The sequence below is a fragment of the Xiphias gladius genome, chromosome 7 (genome assembly GCF_016859285.1).
Source record: "Xiphias gladius isolate SHS-SW01 ecotype Sanya breed wild chromosome 7, ASM1685928v1, whole genome shotgun sequence".
Taxonomy (NCBI): domain Eukaryota; kingdom Metazoa; phylum Chordata; class Actinopteri; order Istiophoriformes; family Xiphiidae; genus Xiphias; species Xiphias gladius.
The window spans coordinates 25,756,122-25,774,223 of record NC_053406.1 but is presented as its reverse complement, the minus strand read 5'-3'; the positions used below and the strand labels follow the sequence as shown (position 1 = coordinate 25,774,223).

Sequence of the window (18,102 nt, the reverse complement as noted above, 5' to 3'; positions counted from 1 at the left end):
GCCTTTCTCACTATGTTAATTTAATCGCAAGGAAATCACTATTTGTCCGAAGACGTTTAAAACCTCACCTCATCTTTCAAACATGAACATTTTATCAAGAAAAAAAAACGAGAAGAGAGACATTTTTCACCGGGTTCAACTGTGGTTAGCGCGGCCTTTATTCTGAAAATTCGCACCGGATGCTAAGCCTGCTCCCGCTTGACACGGCTCGTCTAAAAGCAGAGGATGTCCTCAGACCAGCTCAGACCTCAAAGCCCGCATGGAGAACAGCACGGACAACGAGCCGCCCCGTTACTCGGTACATGTCGTCGGCTGCACGTCCCTTTTCCTGTTTTGATGGGTTGATCTGAGACAGAAAAACCCCAGCGACCGCGAATCGAGACAATCCAGACCGGGGAACCGGACATGGAATGACACCTTTCCCCCCTCCGCGAGTGGACGTAGACGTCGCGTCGCCCGCTTGTCTTTTTTTTTTTGGCACGGTTCATACTCTGATGTCCACCTGTCACCGTCGGCTTCTGACCTGCGGACAGCCCCACCACGGATCGTCACACAGACCTAGTAAGTGCTCTTGCTGCGGAGGAACGGTGCCTCTCCGTCGATGCGTGGGCTGATGGTGGATTTGACAGCGCAAAAGTTGCATCATCTGCCCAGCTGTCGGGAGAAGCAGCGCTTTAACCTGCGGCCGAATTGACACTTATTGTCTGCGTCCTTGAGACGCCGTCCTTACTTTGACGTTAACTGGCTTGTTGGGTTGTTTTTTTTTGTGTGTGTGTGTTTTGTTTAAATAACAGATTTACAGTACACGGCTTCGGTTGGACCGCGTTTATGTTTCCCTCCTACTGGTCAGTGACCTGATCTTCCTGCGACCGGTTCGTGTTGTTTATTTCGTCTGTGTGACAGGTCCCGACATGTCGGATACAGGGAAGTCCACGTGCAAGCCTGGTTGCGAGCGGCGCTGGAGGGGTAGGAAAAAAAAAAAGAAAAGAAAAGAAAAGGAAAATTTAAATCACAGATGAAGTCCTGTCGATATACAGCTGACTAATAGACTACAAATAAAAATCAGCAGATGTGCTTCCTGGCGGCGCGTGCCCGAGGACCGGAGGGCTGTCAACGTTTTAATTAAACGTCGGGCTTTTGTGGCCTAAAGTGAGAAACGCGGGGTCGTCGCTCTCCGGAGGCGCCAGAAATAAGCCGGTTGGAAGTGTGTGTGGCGACATTAGATCAGCCTCTTTGTTGTTTCTCTGTCAATCGACCAATAATTCCAGCTCTGTATGTAACACTGTATACAATGTGTTTTGACGCGGCAGCGCCCCCTGTCTGTCGCGCACTCACGGGTGTGTGGGTGTTACGTTTGTGATGGGTGTGTGCAGTATCTACATATATGCTGGAATGTTTCCCGTGTGTGTGTCTAGGCGACCACTGAGATGGCCCGCGCAGAGACCATCGAGAGCGTCGCGGAAACCGGAGGAGGAAACGGCCCTCAGCACCAAATCAGCTGCCACAACACCTGCTGCATGGAGCTGCCTCGCCCCTTCCACACCTGGCCCGGCCTGCTCACCACTACCACCATCACCGCCGGTTCTAGGACGGGCACCGGTGCCATACGCCTCCACCGTAACCACCACCATCCGCACTCTCTGCAGCCTCTTCTCGTGTCGTATCCGCCGCCCGACGAGACCCGCTCTCACCAGCAGTCACAGGCGTTATCGCGATCACCGGCGCCGCCTCCTTCGCTGCTCCGGAACCGGAGGGAAGGGAGGGGCGGAGGCGCGGTAACACCCAGTGCCCTCTCTGGAGAGGAGTCAGGTAAGATCGTGACACTCAATTATAACCAGCGATGGCTTCGTACAGGTGGGACTTAGGGTAGGTGAGGATGGAAATCTCACATTAGCAGAAATTGCAAGTGAGTCGTGGCGCGACGTCACGAGAGCCATTCGGGTTAGTTCTCCCTTTGTTTTCAGAGAAAGCCGAAGGGACCATGGTAACACCGAGATCTGTCCGATCTGTGACAGAGCACATTAGTGATCTCTCAGTCTGCCAGAACGAGCAACAGCAGAGCCAGCATTGATTTATGGCCAGCGTTGCCAGGTTCACTGCTGCAGGAACGAGCTGCACACACACACACACACACACCAGGCTACAGCATCAGTGGAAGCAGGTTCTGATGTAAATGAATAAAAATGTTAGCCGCACAGCAGAGCTCGCCTCTCAGACCTCCACCCTTTTTGTAAACATCAAAGTGAGGAGGAGAGAATCAGTCATGTGTGTACTGCACCCGGGGCCGCATTTCCATGACGGGGGACTATTTGGGCAGTGTTGATGGGGGACAGGTGGAGGGGGGGGGGGGGGTTACAGTATGAGGGGATGTGTGACTCCTCCGTTGTAGAGTGGCCTTGTGACCAGGGGGTTCACTGTGTCGGTGTGTCATGAAGCCACACAGGACTCGGTAAAACTGATCAGTCCGGTTTTGTTCACCAGACAGTGTATAATGTCTGTGTGTCTTGAGTTTAGGACGTGTGAGGAGGGGAGGTGACACCGGCAATAATGGACATTTAGTACATGAGTACATTAGTATCGGCTCAAATGAGGGATTAATTGAAAGGAAAATGTCTTTTATATTCATGGGCCTTGCACCTTTTTTATTGGCTGTGCATTGTCAAAAAGAATTATTAAAGCAGCTGCTACGCTCTACTATTGTTTTGTTTGTAATATTGGTGTTTTGGGAATAGAAACGTATCCTACTGCTGTCACTCTGGATGCAACAAAAATGTCTTATGAGTCGTTGATTAATGACTCAGTGGTTTGGTTCCGCCAACAGGCGCTGTCGGAGAGATATTCCCTTTGGCTGCAGAAGTGAATTATCTCTCAAGTTTGTTTAATTTGGGCTCTCGAGTTTGGTCAAGCAGCTGAGCTTTGAGTTCATTGAAGGGGGAGATACTTTTTATTCTCATGGGATGGTGGCCCAGTGGGTTACAGGAAAGGCAGGTTTACATTTGGCACTGAGCCACTGTGTTGACAGATTTTAAGTAATGTTAACAGATAAGTTCCCCCTCCTCCTCCTCCTCCTCCTCCACCCCTTCCTCCTCTCAGCTGCATCCCAGGCATGTTCAGACATGTCCACTGCACTCTGGCTGCAAAAAAAGAAACTGTGCAGCACTTGCTCCTGCTCTGAGCAGTTCAGCCAGGCAGCAAGAAGAGTCAGGTCAAATGTTTATTTATATAGCTGAATATAACAAAGTTGCCTCAATGAGTTTACTAATCTGGTTTAATCTTTAATCCTTGGTTTAATCGAAGAGCAACTAGGGAGGGATCCCTCTAATGGATGGACAGACATGCAAATAGATGATGTGTGCACAGAATTGAACGCCATGGTAGATTTACAGCATGGACGATCAGGATAACAGCATCATACACTGGAAACATTCATGAAGAGTATGGTCTGGGAAGGCGTCAAACAATTTCCAGGTGCTGCCAACAGATAGGACTTGAGCCCTACGACCTCTCCATCGTGAAGTCAGAGTCAGCCAGCCAGTCAGCCAGCCAGCCAGTCAGCCAGCCAGTCAGTCAGCCAGCCAGTCAGCCAGCCAGTCAGTCAGCCAGTCAGTCAGCCAGCCAGTCAGCCAGCCAGTCAGCCAGTCAGTCAGTCAGTTGTCACCAGCAGTGAATTAGGACATCCAGTCAGACTAAATATATCTCAGGGAGCTCATTTGTGAGCGTAGTTAAGTTTGTTAGTTGAACAGTCAGAAAAGTCAGTTTGTCAGACTTGAAGTTTGCTAACCAGACTCATCCATCAGTCTACTATTCACCCAGTCAAACGCTCAGTGTTGAGCCAATGAGGGAGCCGGTCTGCTATCTAGTAAGTTCATTACTCCGCTAGAGTCTCTCGTTCAGTCAGTCAGTTAGCCAATAAACCAGCCGGACACCAAAATGACTAAACAGTCAGTTGCTTTGTTAATCAGTCAGCCAGTCGCTCAGGCATCAGTCACTGAACAAGTCAGTGTAAATAACCGGCGTTAAATTGTCACTTAGTCAAGATAATCTGTAAACCTGCCAGCATGTTGGGTCGTTAAACTGACAAACTAACTTAGTGACTCCTAGACAGCCAGTTGGCTGTAATTTCAGCCTGTCGGTTAATTAGCCAATTATTAGTTTTATCCATCAGTCAGTTAATCAGTCAGTTTGCTAGCTGTGTTGTGAAAAAGTTAGGGAGTTACCCTGCTCACCATTAAGCTTTCTACCTCCCTTGTTAGTGTATCTGATTTAGTCTGTTTTGAATTTTAATGACCCCCCCCCAACAACCAAACCACCCTCCAGTCTCTCCTGGCTCCCAGATTTAACTGGTCAGGCGGTCTCTCCGTCACTTCGTCAGCCTGTCACACGGACAGGTTCCTCCCCCTGCCCCACCCCCTTTCCTGCGGTCCACCCTATCACAGCTCGACCCCTCGCTCTGTCGGCCAATCGCACTGAGACGTCTCCAGGATTGCTGCCTTAGAGTTACCTTGGCAACAAGCCAGGGTTTTCCCGTTTGTTTATTTTCTACCGCTCTCTCTTTTCTGTCTCTCTCTCTCTCTCCCCGTCTCTCCGTCTCGCTCTCTCTGTCTAGTCACCTGCATCTTTACAGGATCAGTTGTAATCCTCCTAGCAAAGCAAATGCTGTGGTTGCCAGGGATGCCCCGTTTCTGTGGAAACTAGAGTTGGGGTTGCCATAGGCGATCATCTCCTTGCCGGAGACAGGGGTCGCTTCGCAGAGAAGCTGTGATTGGACGAAGTAAAAGAACAAGCTGGGGATCCAAAGGTGTATCATGGAAAGGTTAGAACAGGGTAGCTACTCATTTTAAAGAGAATTGTTGACAAACCTACACGGTGCCAAAGACACTGAAATTTAATGTAATAAAATTTAGGATAAATAACAAAATTACCTCCTGTCTGGAGTGAATGGAAGAATGAAATTAAATAGACAATAGTTTCAAATTGGGAAGTACTTTTAAATGTGTTCTGTTTTGTGTTACATGTAAGAAAATAATAAAATGCAGAAAGAGGAGAAGAAAGAGAAAAAATGTGTCAACGCTCTGGGTTTCTCGTGGCACTTAAATTATTCATGTGATTACAATGCTTACGCTCTTCCACATCAAAATAGGGTTTAACTGATCGAAGAAAACAAAATAAAGAAGGAAAAATAACTAAATAAACAAGTAACTAAACATGAATAAATAATGAACCAATGAGTACATTTTCGAAAACAGTGAAAAAGTGCTCTGAAATTGAAAGAACAGTCACATCATCTTTCCTAAAATCATAATATCTCTAGCAGGTTTGGCCCGGTTTATCACACTAAAGTGACCAGACAGAAGGTACAGGTATTTGTCTGTTTTAAAAAGACAAAACAAAACACCCAAAGTCTGTAAACACACAACAAAAACAAAAAAACACACACGCACATATAGTACCTCTCCATACCAGACTTATTAAGCAGATTAAGAGATTACTCTCCCAGGTTCCATGAAGAGGAAGATAAGTCACCATCGCCCCATCAGCCTCCTTAAGAAATGTGTGTGTGTGTGCGTGCGTGCGTGCGTGCGTGCGTGTGTGCGCGCTTTCAAGTTAGGCCAGAGAACTAAACAACCCCACTGGGAACTGCAGTTGCTATTTCTGGCATGTTTTTAATGTCAGAGGCCAAGACTGAAGTTTGAATGTACATATTTTTGCATATCAAGAAAATTCACTTCATCAGTTCCTGTTCTTTCTGCATCAGAGACAATAAACTTAAAAGTCACATCCTCCACTTTCCGCAAGCAAAAGCAGGCATGTGCATAAATGTGAAAGCAAAATATTTCAACCTTGTGGTCTGTCTATCTACCTCTACTGTATATATCCCCCCTAGTGCCCTGTAAAGTCACGTTGAACTAGATGATCAGTGCCGGGGTGTGTTTCGGGGCGTGTGCTGGTGTGTTTGCTCACTAAATGAGTCTCTGTTGCTTGGTAGCCTGGTCTGCTTAGCCTGCAAAAGTGTTACCAAGTGTGCACAGGTTCCCAACTTGAACTGTCGACATTGGTGCGTAAGGAGGCTATTAATGTACACTGCTGGTCAAGAATCAATTAAGCATAACCACAGGCTCTGTGTACCCAATAAAGCGCCTCCGTCTCTTCATACATGAACATTTCTTCTCAACAGAGACACACAGAGAGTCAAAGCATGTGGAAGAACAATGGAAAAAAATAATATGTGGGAGAAGGAGACATGCATAGCATATTTTTTTCTTCATTAGTATCGTATTCTTGAATTGAAGTTTCCTTCTCTGCTGCAGGCTCGGACCGAGAGGTGCACCTGGAGGCCTTCAGCCGGCAGGGGCCTCTGCCTGACCTGCTGCCCCGGAACGAGCACCCATCCTGGGCGCCGCCACACCACGGAACCCCCAGGAGAGAGGCAGTGCGGGAGCTGGAGGTCAGGAGAGTGGCCAGCCAGCTGAGAACCATTGGGGATGAATTTAACGCCACAGTCCTCCGCAGAGCGGTAAGAGGGGGGTTGGAGGTTAAATGTGTAATTTATAGGGTGTTCAGTTATTACCCTTAAGCCGGTTAAGCTTAAGGGTAATAACTTAATCTTACCGGAGAGGGGAGAGGCATGCATGGTTCCACAAAATATTTATATAGATAAGTTAAGATGGACACTAGCAGTGAAATAGAGAAGAGTGAAGCTAAACAAAAACGACGATGATTTAATATGAAGATTTTGGACAGTTTGTGATGATGGAAAAAAAAAAAAAAAGACCCTTTCAGCAGATCCTATTTATTGAATTATAAGAGAACAAGAAGAATTGTGTCAGGCTTGTCAGGTATTTTTCGTTGCAATAAACCTATGAATAAACCTATTCCACTTTTAATGTGTTCTTTTCTGCTTTTTTAAAAGGATAAATTTGAAAAAAAAAAAACTGGCGTCATTAGTCATTTTGCTGTCTATGTTTCCTCTCTTACGAACAAGCACATGTGGAAAATGAGATTATAAATGGTCATCAGAAAGCCACATACTTATCTATGTCTCCCTCTAAAAATGTTTGAATGAGGTGATAAAAGCTAAAAACTGATGATGATCATAAAAATAATAATCCAAAGATTAACCTGAACATTCAGTCTCATTGCAACTAGCGTACATGTTGTCGTGTAGTGGTCTTTAGTGTTTTTCCCTCCTCAACAGTGTTTATTGTGTCCTTGAACACAGCACAGTCACATTGATTCTCTCTCTCACACTCACACACACACAAACGCACAATTTATCTAATCAGTCCAGTTTGTTCTTCCATGGATGAACATGTGAGTTTACATGCATGCATAATTGTGTGTGTGTGTGTGTGTGTGTGAGGCAGCAGTGAGGACAGATCAATACTTGCGTGTGTGAGAGTGAATCAATGTCATCTGTGTGCTGTGAGCCAGTTATTCCCTTCCTTCCATCATCCATTCCTCTTTCCTGTCCTTTTCCTTCCTCTGTCTCTCATTTTATCATTTCACTTTCCTCCCTTTCTCTGTTTTTTGTGTTTTCTCTTTCTTTTTCATTGCGTGTCTTTATACAAATCACATTCAAACTAAATAGTTTTTCTGTCTCCCTGCTCTCCTTTCTCTCTCTCCTTCTCCTCCTCTCTCCACTCAAATGGCAGAAATGATGGTACTTTCACAACACTTATTTAAATAAAGACCTCTTTATTCCTTCCTTTCTTCCCTCCCTGCCTCGCTTGATCTCTTTCCAATTTCACTTTCAATCCTTCTCTTTTTTTTCTTTCACGGTTTCCTTCGACATCGCTCTTGCTTCAGTCTCTTTATCATCATCTATATGGATTCAGTAACTTTCTTAGTGCAGGGGTTTGTCAGAAATGTAAAATGTCCTTTTTATACATTAAACAATACCCTCTAAAGTGAGGCATTTGGTTTTAAAACACACAGATAAAATGACAGCATTTTTCCCCACGGCTGTTGATCTTTTTATTGTCATTTCTTTATCTCTCCCCTCCCTTCCTCTGCGCTCTAGATCGCGTGAGGAGTTGGCAGCAACTCCTCCCCGTCCACCTCCTCCCCCACCACCATCCCGCCTTATGCACATAAACAAAGATGACGTCGCCTAGCCTTGGCTATCACTCTGACAGAGACTGCACCCACACCCACACTTTTTGTGGGTGTAGGAGCCCCTTTGCAATCGTGTGTAGCAGGTTTCCGGGGTTGCTGCCCTCATTGAAATGTCTCCTGTCCTGTCTGTCTGCTCTGTATTTGTGTCTGTGTGTCTGTGTGTCTGTGTGCGTGCATGAGTAAGACAGACAGATACTTTATTCTCGAGCGGGAAATTGGAGAAATTGTGCGTGCGTGTTTTGTTTACAACACAGCCGGGTCAAAAGCAAAGTCACACACTTTTTCTAAATGAGCAGTGTGAAACAAAAGGAACGAGGGAAGGCAGGAGAGAGGAAATGAGAGGAGGAGGGATGGAGATTATACAGAAAGGAAATAGGGAAGGAGGGAGGGAGGGTTAACCACAGGCACGTGAGGAGAACCATCCCTAACATAGACACACACTTGTTTATCCTCTTGTTTGAGCTGTGCTGAGTGTTCCTCATTATTCCAGCCCATGCAGACATGTAGTCTCTCTTTCTCTCCACTACATCCTTCTGTTGACCTTTCTCCCCCAAAAGTGACATCATGTTAATTTTTTGAATGCTGACTTTGTCCGCCGAGTTCTCTGTCTTTTATGAAATGTTGAATAATCGGCTTCAAGCGTTTTTTTTTTTTTTCTTTCCACGCAGGCGGTTATTATTTAGTTTTCAAATGATCTTTGTTAAACATGTGGCACATTTGGCATGTTCAGAAAGGCTGCAGCAGCTCTGACTCCTCAAATCTGCAACCACGCCGTTTTTTTATAAATGATCACCTGACGCATTTGGAGAACAATCACAAGAGTTGAGTCAAACTCATTGAAATAGTTACAGGTTCCAACATCAGTACCTGTGGAAACTGGATTCTTGGCGGTCTCTTTTAGCTGCTGCTACACGTGTCAACGGGGACAGTTGGGGACAACACTGGCTTGCATGAAGTTGAAGTTATGTGATTTAGTCTGTTATGTCGGATGAGCCCTTTTCTAGGTCCTCTAGTCGATAAATGCAGATTTTTTTAGCATCTTGGCTTGTCTAAACAGGTCAGGTAATTGATAATTAAAGATGGCCAACATGCTCTGTTTTTCTCTTTCGCAGCACATTGCACCCCACTGGCAGCACTGGAGAGACGCCTGCCGAGGACTCCTCACCTTCATCACCCAGACACTCAGCACTCTCTACAGGCTCACGTAGGTAGCTGCCTCACCTGCGACCACCGGTACCGTTTTTTGTTTTTTTTTACATTTGGGACTTGGCCACTGGCAGTCAGACCGTGGCTAGTGACGAGAACAATCCCAACTGGTTGCTGCACTGTTGTGCAATCGACCCTGGAGGACTAACTCGGCCTGAAATCAAATGTTTTCTTGAACAAAGAACTTGGGAGAATGAGCCGGAGGTGCTGTTGCTACCTGTGGGCTGGACCAGGACGCTACCTGTGGAAACTGGAACCCTGCCTGTCTGTCTGCTTGACAGTCTGTCCGTCGGTCAGTCTGCTGGTACAGACTGCAGCTGACGGACTGACTGGTCGCTTTTTCTACCTGTATATTTTGTAAAGTCAATTTGCTTTCGCTGCGTTTGTCAACCACTCGGGGGGGCAGCTCTTCATGTAACAGGCGTGACTCGAGTGTGTTTGGGTGAGTCAGTGTGTGAATGTGTGCGTGCGGCAGACCTGGGTCAAACAGGTAGGTGGTGTATACTGAGATACCATCGCAAAAACGTTTGTACCCATTGTGGTAACTACAGATATTTCAAAATTGGGTTTTTAATACCACAGAGGACTCTGTTTGTAAGTGACCTGGTTTCGAAGTGAACGTCTTTATCATTTTTTGGAGCTTTTTCATTTAGTTTTCATATCAACCACAATTTGGCTGGAGGATGTGTCATTTCTGTCCAAACAGATGATGCCTCTCCAATTCTTCCCTTTGATTATGCAAACTTTCCCGGTAATCACCATAAGTTCTTCTTCTGCTGTGGCACCCCCACCCTTCTGACAACCTTCTGAGTTGGTTCAAATGAATTTGGAGAATGATCGAAGACGCGATCTGACCCTCGCCTGATGTATGCGTGTTACTGTTGTGTATTTATTTCGCATCCTATGCCCCCATTCTTACAAACTGTGAAAGCGGACGCTGTAGTGGCATCGCAGGGAAAAGTCTGTGGTTATTCCACTATGGAGCAAAGCACAGAGTGAACCTCTCTCCCAATCTGAAACTGCTTCATTTCATCATACGACGTGCCTTTCTGCTCAGCCCTCTGTCGGGGCCTAATCTCCAACACCAGGACAATCAACTACACACACACACACATTCAAAGAGGTACACACATACTCTTTAAGTGCTTTGTTTGCAGTCAATAAACTCAAGTGTCATTTGCATTATATTCAAATGTTCCATCTTCCGCATGGTTCAAGTTCATTTCAGGACAGAAAGAGCTTAATCCCCACTAAGTGCGCACACACACACACACACATACATATGCAGGGAATTGCCACTGTACATTCCTCCACACCATTCATACTGCCAGTGTTGGGAGATGGCAGGGTTCCACTCACCCGTGTCAACAGTGTTTATAGTTACTTGATCGTGTGTAAATATTCTTTTGGATGATGAATCTAAGAATCTGAAAAATGTTGATGGACTTAAAAAAGTACTTATCAAAGCAAGAGTTCACTGTGTTTGTTGGGAGATCTTTTTGTAATTCTGAGCGGCTGTCGGCAACAGTAGAGCAAGTTTGAATTTAAATCCAGTGGATTTGAGATGGTATTCCATGAGTTAACGAAAAATATATGATTTGGATCTTTTGATTGCTGAAAAGTATTTGATGATGTTTGTAAAAATGACCCCTTCGGTTGAGCGATTATTTTCATTGTAGTTCGGGGAAAAATGTTAATTGCTCATATTAAGAGCATAATTTATTTTGCAAAGTAGCCTATCTGTAGCTTGTTTTTTGGTTCCTTCGGAGTTTCTTGTTTTCATTTTTAATGTAATGTATTATTTATTTTTTTCTTACATTCCTGATCAAAACTACAAATTAAGCTGTACTTGCGATGTAACTGTTAAAAACAAAATAAGATGGGAGTTGAAGCTGTCAATATACATGCTGAAAGTCAATGCATAACTTTCATTTTCATTGTTATCAGCTTTAGAAATTGTTTAAAAAAAAAAAAAAAAACGGCTCGATCATTTAAAACGGTACTATGTTTTGTTTTTTTGGTTTTTTTAGCACACATGGGAAACAAAATTATAAATGTCTGTGTATAATCAGCATCACAGACATCTCCAGAAACTGAAAGTGATGTATTGGCTTTCAGTGTCTATATCAGATGAGATGGAAAAGTACCAAGCCCCCCCCCCTTTATACACTTTAAAGCACAAAGAAGTATCAGGCCTCACAGACTGTTAGCAATGCTAAAAGTTTTTGTTTAACAGCTCAAACTGACTGAACTTAAAACCCATGTCGCTGAAAATTCAACCGGGTATTTCTAATGTAAATTTAATTCCCAAAACTGTGTGGGTCTGTGTGATTTTTGGACAGCACTAGTACCACTCGTGCTACACATGCTAAAAATATACATCAATGTGCTGTAACGTACTTTGGGTTAAAGTGCCCACTTAATGGAGTATCTGATGTATTACACTTAAAATGCGTAAAAAGCTCAACAGGGAATTGATGGGAGGCTTTGGCGAACGTCGTTCGTCAGGTTTTATTTTGCCATATTCATTATACCACTCTGACTCTGCCTTAGCTGCAGTGTTTTGTATGTTTTTAGCACAGGGCCTTGTTTTTGAAACATTTTCCAGGCCTTGATGTATAGAGTCATAATGATAGACCAGCCTGCAGATGTTCAGCTAACGTGTGGCTAAACGAAAAACAAAGAACAGTGCTAGCGCGGCCGACGCTCGTTTACTGCTTGTGTATTCATATTTTTTGATCGGTTTGCTAGCTGTGTTTTTAGCCATATTTGCTGTCATCACATAGTAATGCTAACAGGTTTGATGAAATAACTCATTAGCTACTCCACAAGTCCACCTGAAACTGGTCAACCTGCAGGTGAGGGCCAGCCCGGCCTGTGAGCGCTCTGCAGTTGCTCCCTCCCCGGCTGTTTTTCTTGTGAGAGCGAACTTCCTAGTTCAGGGCTCGCCTCCCTCCTACCAACGACGCTCAGTGTCAGTCACATGCAGTGTGTATTTGCTGTTTTTCAACTTTTTTCTATTGTAAACTTTCTACATGAATTTTGTATTTTTTTTCTTTTTTTATACAATAAAGATAAGGAGAACTATATCCACTTTTTGGTGTTTCATGTCTAACATTATATGCGCTAGATGGAGAATCTATTGTATGAATGTAAAACTAAATCCATTACATATTACAAGAACAAATATTTAATTTTTGTATGATAAAATGTGAAACCATTAACAATTTAATTTTTTAGAATTTCTTACACTTTCTGTCCGTGTTACCACATCATCTTGCTTCATATAATTACCTTCAGTATTTCTGTGTTTAGAATTTAAACACCATATTTTTTCTGAGGGAAAACCAGTGTTTTAATATTTTTTTTATTTAAAAATTGAAAAGAGGAGCTTCAGTAGTTTGGTCATCTAATCCCACAGTTCAGTTTTACGGCGGGATGAACGATTGCTTAAACAAACAATTTGAAAGGTTATAATAAAATAGTTATTCAGCCTGTGTGGGAACCCAGTTCTTACGTAGTATCTCCACTCTTATGCAGTGGGGATCTCATTGTGGGACGACGCCGCTCTGGTGGTACGGACGAGGACAGCAGCGGTTTATTGACGTGGTTCAGCAGATGTTTACAGATGTTAGTGGCTCTGGGGGCAGGGCAACAGGCCCCTGGCTACGCGTGACAGCGGATGGCCAGACATCGCTGTGGTCTCTGTATCACATCTGGAGAGCACCAGGGATTAGCAGACGGGAGCTCAAAACCCGTGCTGCTCACACACACTCACACACACATGCTCCACAAGTGTTTACAATGGTGGTCAACATGACAATCTGGTACAAGACCTACATAAAAATACTTAGACTAGTACATGTTGTTATGCTTTTAAAGAGGCCTTGAATAACCCTCACATTGCATAGTGGATAGAGAGTTATTTTATCATTTAGTCATGTTTTTCATTTCAGGGCATCAAGGCCAAAAAACATTAAGAGCAAATCTGACATGTTGTTTCCATGAGTGTAATACAGCCGGGATGTATCAAGGGACCGGGAGTCCGGAGTTTCCCTATCACAATTATTTGATCAATTAAAAGTTTTTTATCGTTTATCGTCTGGTTGGTTTGTTTTTTATACAATTAAACAGTTAATATTTAGAAAAGCTGTAAGTGCATAACTGTCCATTGAAAGCAAAGTGTGTTTGAAAATTAAGAATGACACGTGAAATGTTCCCTTAATAGTATTTATATACGATTGCAAACCCACCAACTCCCCTGACACCCAGTAACTCATGTGTTTCATGGTTACGACTGGTGTGAAATAAACCTGAATATGGGGGTTCCCTGGTGGCCATGTACCTTACATTACATACAGTAAACCCCCCACTTCCCGTCACTATATAATAAACAGTGGTGGGAGAAGTATTCAGATCCCTTACTCAAGTAACAGTAGTAATACTACACTGTGGAATTACGAATTACTTCTCTACATTACATTACAAGTAACAGTCCTGCATTGAAAATATTACTCAAGTAAATTTAGGTAAATATTATGAGCCAAATTATATTATTGGATTGTTATTACTGATGCATACGTGTATAAGTAGGATGTTACTGCTGTAGCTGGTCGTGGTTGTGCTAATTTTAATTACTCTATATACTGTCGGGAGGTTTAATCTGTATCAATGCATCTTAATCTGGAAACTAACTAGCAATTAAAGTTGTCAAATAAATGCAGTGCAGTAGTAGTAGTAGTAGTGTAGCGGAGAAGAAGTACAAAATGCATCAAGATTTCTGCTTTTGTCTCGTCCAATATTGTCCAATATTCCCAAGGAGCAGAGTTTAGCACTTGCGAGTTAACATCTCCCTTTATTACTGTAATGAACTATCATGGCAACTCTGACTGCTCCCAGATTCAGCGATGAATTATTCATTTACCCCCCCCCCCCCTTTTTTTTGCACTAATATTTAGAGTGGAAACGATTAGTTGTTAATCAAATAATCGGTTTACTCTATTAATCATTTTTCAAGCAGAAATGCCAAATATTAACTGCTTCCAACTTGTCAAATGTGAGGATCTGATGCTTTCTCTCTCATATATATATTGGTAAGCTGAATATCCTCGGCTTTTACACTGTTGCTTGATTAAAACAAGCTATTTCAGGATGCCACAACGTGCTGTGGGATATTATAACGGGCCATGTTCACTATTTTGTGACACCTATGAGACCAAATAATGAATTAGTGAATCAAGAAAATAATAGGCAGATTAATCAGTATTGGAAATAATTGTTAGTTGCAGCCCTACTAATCTTTAGATGATAAACAAAGAAACGAGTTCACCAGTTTTTAAGGAATATGAAGGACCACATGGCGAGCCCACACACACAAACACTCATCGGGACTAGATATCCTCACTTGAACTCCCTCTGCAGACTGAGCCAATCATGCCGCCCTGAGAACAAACTGAGGGATCTGATTGGCTGCAACAACAGGCACTTGGTGTTTGCTGCTAAGTGGAGGCCGAAACAGAGAGAGTGACCACACAGCAGGGGCACTGGGCTGGGATTTACCCGAGTGTGTGTGAGTATGGCGGAATGAGAGAATATGAGAACAAGAGGACATGAAGGAAAGGAGAGGAAAATGAGAGAAGGAAGAGAAAAGAGGATGCAGAGAAAGAGATAGAGTCTGGTGAAGTAGCATGTAGTCTTGAGTGCATGAAGACTGTAATGAATGTGTGTGTTGGCAGATAAGAGTTTAGGCTTAATTAAATGGGCAGAATGAGCTTAAAGGGACAATCCATAATTAATCTCCTTTACTAATCCCAGGAAAAGAGCAGTGGCATTCTGGTTTCATTCAAAGCTCTGCTTGTTTTGGTGCTCGGCAGTCCTCAATCGCCACACCACTCAAAAGTAGCATCCTGGTTGTACAGAATTTAGAACATCTTCAGAAATAAATTCAAATTAACCAATTTTGTGTAGTCAAAATATGTTAATAAAATGTCCATGGTTACTGAGCACCAACAGCAAAAAAAATGCTTTCATGTAGTGAAACAAAAAATACAGACATAAAATGTATGCTTGATACAATTATTGGCACCTTTTGATGAAATAAAATTAGTTCCTCAAACAAAATAAAAAGAAATAAACTCACCTTTGCTTAATTTTCAGTGCTCACATGACCTGAATTAACCAATGAACGGTGGTTTTACTGCATATAAACAGGCTGATTGGTTCCCGTTTCTTTTTCACAGTGTCAAAGACGAAATAGCTGCCTGAGACATCAGAAAAGCTATTATCAAGAAACATAACAATTCCAAAGGCTATAAGCCAAATGCAAAAGATCTTGAAACCCCTGTTTCAGCAGTTATCAGGAAGATTCACAGTCATAAAACTGTTAAGACGCTTCCAGGACGTGGTGCTAAGAAGAAACTCAGTGAGAGAAGTCTGTGATTGTTGATGTGGATTGTGGATAAAACACCACGCAATACATCTGAAGAGCTTCAGGCTGACCTGGAGCAATCTGGAGTGGTGGTTTCAGCCCGCATCATTTGCACACTAAACCAGGTAGGGCTCCATGGGCGAAGACCAAGGAGGAAACCACTACTGAAAGAAACGAGGGACTAATGTTTGCAAAAATGTTCACAGATAAGCCGCAGTCTTTCTGGGATAATGTTCTGTGGACAGATGAAACCAACGTAGAGCTCTTTGGCAATGCAGTTCATCAGGTTGTTTATTGGCGCTGAAATTAAACCCATAGGGAAGATAACACCCTACCTACAGTGAGACATGGTGGAGCTTCTGTCACGCTGTGGGGCTGCTTTCCTGCATCTGGTACTGGAGGCACTGAATGTATCAAAGGAATGATGAAATCAGGAGATTACCGAGGAATTTAGAGCCAAATGTGTTACCCAGCGTCAGAAAACCAGGTTTGAGGCGAAGGTCTTGGGTCTTCAGCAGGACAGCGACCCAAAGCACACATCCAGCAGCACCAAAGAATGGCTGAGAAGCAAAAGATGGACTGTTTTAAACTGGCCAGCAGTGAGTCCTGACCTAAATCCCACTGAAAACCTTTGTGGAGAGCAGAAATCTGCCACTGCAAAGAGGACGAATGTAAAAGAGCTTGAACGCAGAGCAGTGGAAGAGTGGCAGGAACTACCAGCAGACAGGTGCAAGAAGCTTCTGGATGCTCTAAACGTTTTGAGGCTGTCACTGTTGCCAGAGCTTCTGCAAACAAATATTAGTGATGGGTGCCAATAATTGTGTCTTGGGTACATTTTGTGTCTATATTATTTCACTACTGTGCAAGTTTAGTTTTTTTTAAATGTTCTTTTGTTCAGTAAGCTTAGACCAAATATTTGGATTATACAAAACTGGATAATTTGCATTTATGTCTTAAAATATTCTAAATTCTGTATTTAAAATTCAGAGGTGCCAATAATTTCAACCACGACTGTACAAAGTTAAAAAATAAAAACAGTTCTTCCCCAAAGAGTTATTAACATCACATTGGTGTTGGTGTCAATATGACGTTGCAGACAATTACAGCAAATGATTTGTAGCATATTAGTTTAAATCAAATAATCATAAAAATAAATAAATTGTTTTAAATCAACCTACTTCTCTGAGCGAAAAATGACACTTCATATTGTGAAACTGAAACCATTTGTAAACTGTAATCTTTTTCAATGTTCAGTATTTGAAATTCAATTTAAAGTTTTGGTAAACAGCTGCGTGAATGAGCCCCTGCACTGCTTTTACACTCTCTGTCGTTGCTGCAGACAACAGGCTGCTGTCAGCACTTGCAGGGGTTGGACTACATCAAAAGAAATGTCATTTTTTCCATCTAAGACACATCGCTGCAGTTCAAGTTCCACAGGTGTGGCAGGTTAAACAGGTTCAACCACCTGCCACTCTCAGGTGGCCGACGTCAGACACGGGACCATCCTGCTGGGTTTTTTCTCCCTGTAATGCCCTGCTGTTGCTGGTTTATTTGGAGGGATAAGATAGGAATTGCTCCGAGTCTGTCTTGAGGCTGGTTTGAATGCCTGCCCCCACCCTCTCCTATAATTCTGCAGCATGCACCGAGACACCATACAGCCATGTGTGGTTTTATGAGTCACATGCCAGTCGGTAAGAGGTTATTACCAAATAAAGTCATACACCCTGCTAGACATGTGACTATCTACTGTCTTTCCCCTTTAGATCCACCAAACTGATTTGTTTTGTTACAACTGAGATTCTCAGCAACACAAGTTTGATTTGAACACTTCAACTCAAAATCTTCTCCTTATGGAGGTTTTAACATTTTTAACATTGCGTAATCTATATCCTGTATACTGAATATGTAAATCAAAGCCACCATATTTTATGGCGACATCTTTGGAAACTTTGAATCCCTTCTAGAATATAACAAAGTTATTGGGTTTGAACCCTGCTTATCTGCGCAATCTGACTTTGTATTGATTTAAATGACACCAGGGTCTGTGAGGATGAAGAGGTTAATCACTTCTTTTGCAGTGAAAAATGTTCTTACTGAACTGAAATATGATAAGATTATGAGTTGTGTTTATTTGTCTTGAAGGTTTGATTTTCAGAAAATACCATGCTGTTGCAACAGTGCAGCTGAAGTCCCAGATTTCACAATTTCCCCACTAACACGTGAATCCAGCCAATTTTATGGCTACAAATGGGCAGATATTCTAGGTATGGGTCATCATCATCTTCAAACTCTGGGATACAGGCATGAAACAACATTGTGGTTAGGTTTCATAAATCCAGAGACCTGAGGCAGAA

General features: G+C 43.1%; 1 protein-coding gene across 2 annotated transcripts; it reads left to right on the top strand.

Annotated features, from left to right (window-relative positions):
• The first annotated feature begins 220 nt into the window (after positions 1–220).
• On the top strand, positions 221–13,320 carry bbc3 (BCL2 binding component 3). 2 transcript variants are annotated; one of them, XM_040131651.1, is made up of 5 exons: positions 221–561; positions 1,416–1,809; positions 6,309–6,514; positions 9,228–9,319; positions 12,862–13,320. In XM_040131651.1, exons 2-5 carry the CDS (start codon positions 1,428–1,430, stop codon positions 12,995–12,997), a joined length of 816 nt encoding a protein of 271 aa, XP_039987585.1. In that variant the 5' UTR covers positions 221–561; positions 1,416–1,427; the 3' UTR covers positions 12,998–13,320. The 2 variants fall into 2 exon arrangements, with proteins under 2 accessions (XP_039987585.1, XP_039987586.1); XM_040131652.1 differs by lacking the exon at positions 221–561 and adding an exon at positions 813–966.
• The last annotated feature ends 4,782 nt before the right edge of the window (positions 13,321–18,102 follow it).

What these genes read in the sequence shown, in the direction of transcription:
- bbc3 (XM_040131651.1), top strand. Translation starts at nt 1,428, where the DNA reads ATGGCCCGCGCAGAGACCATCGAGAGCGTCGCGGAAACCGGAGGAGGA. An exon ending in CCACAGTCCTCCGCAGAGCG is followed by an intron (nt 6,515 to 9,227) that starts GTAAGAGGGGGG and finishes TCTCTTTCGCAG; the next exon opens with CACATTGCACCCCACTGGCA. An exon ending in AGCACTCTCTACAGGCTCAC is followed by an intron (nt 9,320 to 12,861) that starts GTAGGTAGCTGC and finishes ACTCTTATGCAG; the next exon opens with TGGGGATCTCATTGTGGGAC.